Below are 8590 nucleotides of genomic sequence, written 5' to 3' on the forward strand. Positions count from 1 at the left end.
AGCTCTGAATATTGTTATAAGGTAAGCACTGACTTAACAAAAATTATAACTATGTATTTACTGAGAATGAAAAGAAAGGCTAAGTTGGGAGTGTTACAATATAACTAAATACTCATTAACCAGAACAGAAAGCTGATGTATGACATACTAATTTGAAAATCAAGAAAAAGCAACAACACATTTAGAAACATAGAAGAAAATTCCCAAAGAACTAGCTAAGAGCTTTGGCAGTTTCCACTAGGAAGTAGAGGAGCAGAGCTGGATAATGCTAGTTGCTATCATCTTTCAGCAGCCTTTTTTCTTTTTCCCATTTGCATTAATTTATTTTAAAATTAATTTTATCAAAATTGTAACTATATATATTTTAAAACATCCAGGTATTAAACTAGAGAATATGTGGGCCAATGTTTCTGGGAACTAATGAACCCCATGAAATTGTATGAAAAAATGATGTGTATAGTGTGCAAGTGTATTTGATCCACAACTCCAAAATAATCCAGAAACTTGACCACTGAAGTTTATTGCAGTAAGCTCCTATTTAGTATTCCCCTGCTTCCATGCTTTCCCCACCCACTCCAATCTATCTTCAGTACACTAGTCAGAGTGATTCTGTTAAAAACTTTTAGGCAGGCATGGTGGCTCACACCTGTAATCCTAGTACTTTGGGAAGCTGAGGCAGGGGGATCACTTGAGGCCACAAGTTGGAGACCAGCCTGGGCAACATAGCAAGATCTCATCTCTTAACAACAACAACAAAAAAATTAGCCTGGCTTGGTGGCTTGTGCCAGTAGTGCTAGCTACTAGGGAGGCTAATGTGCGAGAATCATTTGAGACAAAGAGTTGGAGGTTACCATAAGCTATGACTGTGCCACTGCACTCTAGCCTGGGAAAACAGACTAGGACTGTCTCTAAACAATAAAATAAAAACTTTTAAAGTCAGATCAAGTCATTCCTCTGATCAAAACTCTTCAGAGTTTAGAAAGGACAGTTTCGGCCGGGCGCTGTGGCTCACGCCTGTAATCCTAGCTCTTGGGAGGCCGAGGCGGGCGGATTGCTCAAGGTCAGGAGTTCAAAACCAGCCTGAGCAAGAGCGAGACCCCGTCTCTACTATAAATAGAAAGAAATTAATTGGCCAACTGATATATATATATAAAAATTAGCCGGGCATGGTGGCGCATGCCTGTAGTCCCAGCTACCCGGGAGGCTGAGGCAGAAGGATCACTCGAGCCCAGGAGTTTGAGGTTGCTATGAGCTAGGCTGACGCCACGGCACTCACTCTAGCCTGGGCAACAAAGTGAGACTCTGTCTCAAAAAAAAAAAAAAAAAAAAAAAAAGAAAGGACAGTTTCGAGGTTATGAATCTAGTAAAACTATTAAATGTCACTCTACCCTTGGTATATCCACATTAGAAATAACTGTTCTGTATGTTCTTCATAAACTGTATGTTCTTAGTGAAACTACCTTGATCAATGCTCATTCAGAAAGTGTTCCAGGCAAATGTCATATATCTTAAAAATATGAGAAGGCCAAGGTTGCTCAGTAAGTCGGATAATTTATCTTTGCACTGATTTTTATAGAATATTTAAGAACTGTTTAACATGGTTATGGCTATCACTAAACAGCTTTATAAGACATTTTTCTTTTTGCTCTGCTTCATCCATGTTGAGAAAGGACTTTTTAAAATTATTCTATTTTCATGGTGTTTGCCAGACTGTACAGTAAATTAATCACATCATCTCAGGAATTCATGGAATGCAGACACATTTTTTTGCCTACGGTTACACTGCAGATACTAATGAAATCAAGATTTTGAGAGTGTAACTGAAAACTTTAAAGTGTTGCTTCTACTTATTGCACAGAATAAAAACTCTGGCATGCCAGGGATCTAGCTACTTAAGGGCCTTTACAGACTTCTAGTAAAGGAGTGGCAAAGAGTAAAGGAGTGGCAAAAAGATACTTAGAGGCCGGGCATGGTGGCTCACACCCATAATCCTAGCACTCTGGGAGGCCGAGGCTGGTGGATTGCTCGAGCTCAGGAGTTCGAAACCAGCCTGAGCAAGAGCGAGACCTCGTCTCTACTATAAATAGAAAGAAATTAATTGGCCAACTAATATTTATAGAAAAAATTAGCCGGGCATGATGGCACATGCCTGTAGTACCAGCTACTCAGGAGGCTGAGGCAGGAGGATCGCTAGGAGGCTGAGGCAGGAGGATCGCTTGAGCCCAGGAGTTTGAGGTTGCTGTGAGCGAGGCTGATGCCATGGCACTCTGGCCTGGGCAACAAAGTAAGACTCTGTCTCAAAAAAAAAAAGATACTTAGAGTGTTTTGTTTTGTTTTTCTTATAAGCTAGGCAGTGTAACCAAGAAACTGGTTTTTAAAAAATCAAAACAAGCTGGGCCCAGCTCACACCTGTAAGCTCAGCTATTTGGGAGGCTGGGGTGGAAGGATCTTAAGCCAGAAACTCATGTTACAGCCTGGGCATCAAAGACACTATCGCTTAAAACAAAAAACCCTGTGCAAACTGGTCTTGCAAGAAGGAGCAAGGCCTCTGTTGAGTGCCTCAAAGTGCTCTCCCACACAAATTACAGCAGCATAGGAATAAGAAGTTGGGGGTGGGAAGATGAGAAGTAAAGGACAAAGAGAAACTGCTCACTATAAACATGAATAGCAAGCAGATCAATGTCAGCCATGATGCCCAGAGTCATGAATCCCTAGGTCAGGTGCACAGGCATGAAACCCCAACAGCTGGATAGCCCCAAGCTACTGAACAACTAGATCCAGCTCCCCCTGGCTTTAAAGGACTTTTCCTAACCATACCTAGGAAAAACCTAAGGCACCTCAGGATTCTGCTAAGCAAATGGTGGGTCATGTGAATGAACCAGGACTCCAAGGTTGTGATTGTTAGACATTTGTCCTAGATGTTAACCTTTTTAGGATGTATGGACCAGGAAACTTGTTTTTAACAGGCAAGGTAATTTATAAATGGACAAAATATTTTCTGATGAGGTCCACAATACTGATGTGAGTATATTTTATTTATTTATTTATTCGAGGCTAGATAGTGGAATAAACAACTAGCTGCGTGAAATCCAAGCAAGGAGACGCTGGCCCCCACCCGCATCTCTCACAAATGGGGGGCGGTGTATGGAAGATGATGAGCCTCTCTCTGCCCCTAGTGTTACTGACAGGGGCCAGAGGGGCCAGGAAGCTGCAAGCAGCGGCAACCAGGGTGAGATGGGTGCGGGTCAAGGCCAGCAGCAAAGGGGATGGCCCTGCTGGGGTCGTTCTGGGAGGCGGGGTAAGGAGGCCGGCTTTCTAGCTTTCCGAGGCTGCTTCAGAGAATGGGGCCCAACAGGCAGGTCGCCCCCCCCCCCCCCGCACCCCCGCCAGGATCGGGCGAATCTACGAGAGGAAAGGAACAAGGCGCCCAGACGGCGCCAATTTCCAGCTGCCAGACCCAAGTCCACCTCCCGAGACTGACCACCACTTGGGGCGTCTTCCCTGCGGGGAGGGGGCCAGCGGAGGAAGACAGGTGGACTGGCAAGAGAGGAAGGAAGCAGTCCTGAGTATATTTTAAAAGGTACTACAAAATTCATTTTTGTTAACTTTAAGCAAACCTCTTTCATCAGACAAATAAAGTCTATATCTTTATAAAGCAAAGCAAAATATATAGGTTAAAATATTTTGCCATTTTTCTGCCTGCAGGTAATACTCTACTGTAATTTACTAACTAGGGCATTAAATTAAGAAATATCAATCACTAAAGAGCAGATTTTTAAAAAATGTTAGCCAAACTTAAGGAGGGATAAGCAACACCCCTTGGTTTTATAACTTACTAGTAAGAATGACAGAATGCATTTTCAGAAAGGAAAAAAAAAGGGAATATCTGAATGTTTGTCTTGCCCAAAATTCATTATGATGAAATCCTACTCCTCAACCCAAGGAGATAGTATTAGGAGGCAGGGCCATGGGAGATGATTAGGTCACAAGAACGAAGAACTAATAAATGCATTATTAGTGCCCTTATAAAAGAGACCCAGAGAGCTAGCTAGCCCCTTCTACTCAGCGAGGATACAGCAAGAAAGTGTCCTTCATCTACAAGGAAGCAGACCCTCACCAGACAGAAGCTGCCTGTACCTTAATCTTAAACTTCTCAGCCTCCACAACTGTGGTAAATAAATGTTTGTTGTTTATAAGCCACCCAGTTTATGGTGTTTTGTTATAGCAGCCCAAAAGGGCTAAGCCAGAGAAGGAAATGTGGTAAAAATTAAGGATAAGGTACTAATAAAAAATGACAAAGTGGAAATAAACATCCTTAAGTATTGCACTTCTGCCCTGATCTTACAAGGAAGTAGGTGAAATAATTTAACAAATATTATACAAAATGGGAGTTTCTTACTGAATTAGTAAATATATGACTTAATAAGTGAAATGAATTAATTACAGGATACAAAAATAATCTTAGATAATCTGCAATATTACTACATATATTAAGTTCTTTCACTGCCATAGAAGCTACAAAGAAAAAATTCATCCATGTAAAGTTTGATGGTTTATAGCTCCCATCTGAAACAATCTCTTCTTCAAATAGAAAAAAATAAATGAACTGCCTCCTGGTAGATATACGCAGCTCACATAAGACAAGGTACAATTCCCTAAAAGTATTTAAAAATGCATTTCATATTGCTTATATCTCTTTACATAGACGGGAACAGCTACAATTTAATCATATTTACATCCTTTTTGTAGGCTGTTATGATATGCCTCTGTAACTCAATTAACCTAACCAATGACCTTACAAACTCTGAATATTAACTCTGGCAAAAGCATAATGGGAGGCCACCGGCTGCCTGACTCTCCTGTCCAACCTATTTACTTCTAATTATTAACCTTTCTAAAAGTTTTTATCCCTTTGGTAAAGTTTTGGAAATGGACAGTGGTGATGACTGCACAACACTGTGATTGTACTTAATGCCACTAAACTCTACACTTTAAAATGGTAAATTTTATGTTTTTACCACAATAAGAAAACACTAATAAAAGCTAGAAAATAATTCAACTTGTAATGTGAAAACATGGCACAATAAATCGTATTTATAAACAGAAAAAAAAAAAAAGCACAATGGGACCAAAGGGTGTCTTAAAGCACGAGTTACGCATGTGAGTACATCACCCAGAACCAAGGTCCAGTGCTGGTATGTTTCAAACGTTCCTGCTTTAACAATGCAGATACTAGGCTACTAAAAATCTGAGATTCTGATATATACTTTAATATATAAAATTTTATTCATCAGGAAAACAGCCAAAAGGCTCCATATTCCAAAAACCCTTACTTAATATTAGATGCCACTGTAAAAGGTTACTCTTGGTTCTTTTAAAATGTACTACACTTAATCCAAACAACAAATATACGTGAAATAGCCCAGGCACAACAGCCTATGGAGAGATTACTCTCTCTTTCCCTATGTGGTTATTATTCAAGTAAAGAATAAATTTCATAACTTTCAATTTACAAAATTGTTTCAGGATAAAAAATAAATTTTTGTATTTTATTAAGAACATTCTAAAAATGGCTGCTAGAACCAGGCTCAGTGGCTCACATCTATAATCCCAGTACTTTCGGAGGTCCAGGAAAGAGGATAGCTTGAAGCCAGGAGTTCTAAACCAACCTGGGCAACATAACAAAACCCAGTCTCTGCCAAAAGAAGAAAAATTAGCCAGGCATGGTGGCATGGACCTGTAGTCCCAGCTAGTAGGGAGGCTGAGGCAGGAGGATTGCTTGAGTCCAGGAATTTTCGGTTACAGTGAGCTATGATGACACCACTGCACTCTAGCTTGGGCAACAGAGCAAGACTCTTGTCTCAAAACATAAATAAAAAGATAAGGCATGTTTTAGCAAAATTACTTATGCAACCACATATAAAAATAAAATCAAGATGAGATACAAAGAAAGGGAATTGACACAGCTGAACACCTATCTTGTACCAGATCCTACATATCAGTATCTCATTTAATATTCTAAACCTTTTTGGGGGGGGAGCTTCTGGTCTATGTTTAGATGCTACAAAAACCCTCCCTTCCTGTTCTTAAAGAAAAAGCTAACCAGAACAGCCTAAATTTACATGTATTAATAATAAAGTGATGATCCTAATTCAAACTCGGAAGTTAGTGCAATCAAGCTAAGTTATTTCAAATATGTGTGCCCTAGTTTTAACAAAACTTGATATATGAATTCTGAATGTAGAGTAATAGAAATGTTAGGAGCTAAAGAAGGGCATTAGAAATCAGAGTATAACCTCCTAATTTTACAGATGAAGCAAATAAAACCAAAGGGTTTGTCCACTTTTCACCCAAATTAAAACAGTGGCCAGATTAGATGTGTGGGCTCCTAACTTTCAGCTGTTGCCATAGATTTAATCACACGAGGGAATTCAATTATTTGCATGTCAAGACACCTTAACTTTTCAAGATCAACTATACAGCTACTGGATTTTTAAAAAATGATTTAATTTGCCTTATTGGTAGTAAACATTTCAGAAATATGGAAAGCAAACATTGCCCAAACTGGACCTCACAGATTAGTAGAAAATACTGTTTTTATGCCAGAATAGTGGCTGGCCAGCAACTGGTGTTTATAATGTTTGTTTGTTGAATGAATGTCCCAACCTAAGTAATATCATCGTTGGCAATAGAGTCCGTATGTCCCAAATCAAAGCAAGACACCGTGAAAAGAACTGCATATGTATTTAACATTTTTAAAGTGGTTGATCTAAAAATAAACTGGAGTGGTTTAAGGACATGTTGGTTTGCCTCAGCATAATTCGATATAGCCATTTTTGATATAAAAACTCCATAATCCTACAAATTAGCTCTTAATATTGCTATGATACTCCAAATAACTTGGAAAGAATAAATCTAAAAAGGAGACTAAATTAGCTCTGCAAAATAGCTGTAGCACTCACGCTGGCAGCCAGGGAATGAAGACTTTTAGGCTTAGCCCTAATTTTGTACACACACAGTAACTATCGTCAAAGAATTTGACCTCTCTCCATCCCCACTTTCTCCTCTAAGCAACAGAAATGCAGCGGGATGTGCAAGAGGGCTGGTTTTCATGAAAAGAATCTGACCCCAAAGGCATTGCCGCTTTGCACATCTCACAACCTGAAAAGGCTCGGGCAGGAAATTTTCCACGAGCTAGAAACTAGAAACAACTTACAGCAACTACGAGCGAGAGCAAAATCAAAGCCCTTCCCACTGGTGCCCAAACGCCCCTGAGCCGGGCCCGGAAATCAGCCGCCCGAGGTCCGAGGTGGGGCATGAGTGACGTGACGAGGCCCCAGCCCGCGCGGCAAGGACCGCAGGCGGAGGAGGCCCGGCGCCCATTTTGTCCTCGGCCTCCACACTTCCCGTCCCGTCCCCCCCGGGCCAGGCAAGCTACGCGAGGCTCGGACCTGGGCCCCGAACGGCGGCCCGCATCCCGGATACCGCCGGACTGCGGCGTGTGGCCCGCTCCCGCGGGGGCCCCGAAGTCTGGCGTCGACCCGAGCCCCGCCCGCCGCTCAGGCGCGCGGATCCGGCCCCCGCCTCACCCCGGCTCCGCGGGCCCGCAGCCTCACGCCCCGGCCGGGCTTCATTCCCCCAACCCTCCTCGCGCGAACCTCCCCCGCTCACCCCGGGCCCGGGCCTCACGCCATTGCTCCCCCGAGCTGGAGCCCCTCCCCGCCCCCGGGCTGGGCCTCACGCCCTCACCCTGCGGGCCCGAGGCTGCTCGCCCTCCCCGCCCGGACCCCGCTCCTTCGCGCGCCCGACGGGAGCCCCCCAGCACCCTGGGCCCCAGGCCGCACGCGCGCAGGGACCGTACCCCCCGGCAAACAGATGCACCAGCGTGTCTCTCTGGCTCATTCTCTCTCCAGCATGTCCTCCGGGCGCTGAGGCGGGACGCGGATCCGGCCGGCCGCTGTGGCCGGCGGCTTGGATCCCAGACTGGAGACGCACAACGCCCCGGGGACGGCGAGGGGAGCAGGCGGAGACGCGGCTGCAGAAAGCAACCGACGCAGCCCTCCCCGCGGCGCTCCAGCCGCGCAGCCGCCTGCTCTACCGCGGCGCCCCAGACCCGAGCCCGAGAGCGCCCAGGCGTCGGCGGGGGGGTGGGCGGGGAGAGCCCTGCATATTTGATAACCTCGACATAAACAGAGGCTCCCATTGGTCCGACCTTGGTGACGTCACGCGGCCTGCACGGCTCTTTCACGTGATCGCGTAGGGGTTTTTCAATGAAAGGGGCCGCGAGGCGGGGCCCGAGCGCGTGCCCAGAGGGTAGTAGGTCATTGCGCTGCGCCCTCGCACCTAACCTGTCCGCTGCCTGCGGGCGCGCGGATCTGGGCAGCGCGCGCCTGGCTGGGTAACTGGGAGAAACTGCCTGGGTTCCGGGTTCACGTGCGAATTTACTTTGAAAAAATTGGACTTATGACCCAGCGATTCTGCTTCCTAGTGTCTATCCCAGAGTAACACTTGAACAATGCATGGAAGGGCTGGCACAAGGATACTCGGCTTGCAGAATCACACACAGTATTAGGAACAATGCTTGTAGTTG

At 44.4% G+C, this 8590-nt stretch overlaps 1 protein-coding gene across 1 annotated transcript in view; it reads right to left on the reverse strand.

The window, feature by feature from the left end:
• Positions 1-8135, reverse strand: part of SLC25A36 (solute carrier family 25 member 36) — a 38320-nt gene extending 30185 nt beyond the window's left edge. Inside the window, exon 1 of the mRNA XM_012762300.2 lies at positions 7862-8135. Within this exon, the coding sequence (XP_012617754.1) occupies positions 7862-7902 (41 nt within the window). The 5' untranslated portion in view covers positions 7903-8135. The remainder of the gene's footprint in view (positions 1-7861) is intronic.
• Positions 8136-8590: the final 455 nt, after the last annotated feature.

Source organism: Microcebus murinus, chromosome 1 (genome assembly GCF_040939455.1).
Source record: "Microcebus murinus isolate Inina chromosome 1, M.murinus_Inina_mat1.0, whole genome shotgun sequence".
NCBI classification, from domain to species: Eukaryota; Metazoa; Chordata; class Mammalia; order Primates; family Cheirogaleidae; genus Microcebus; species Microcebus murinus.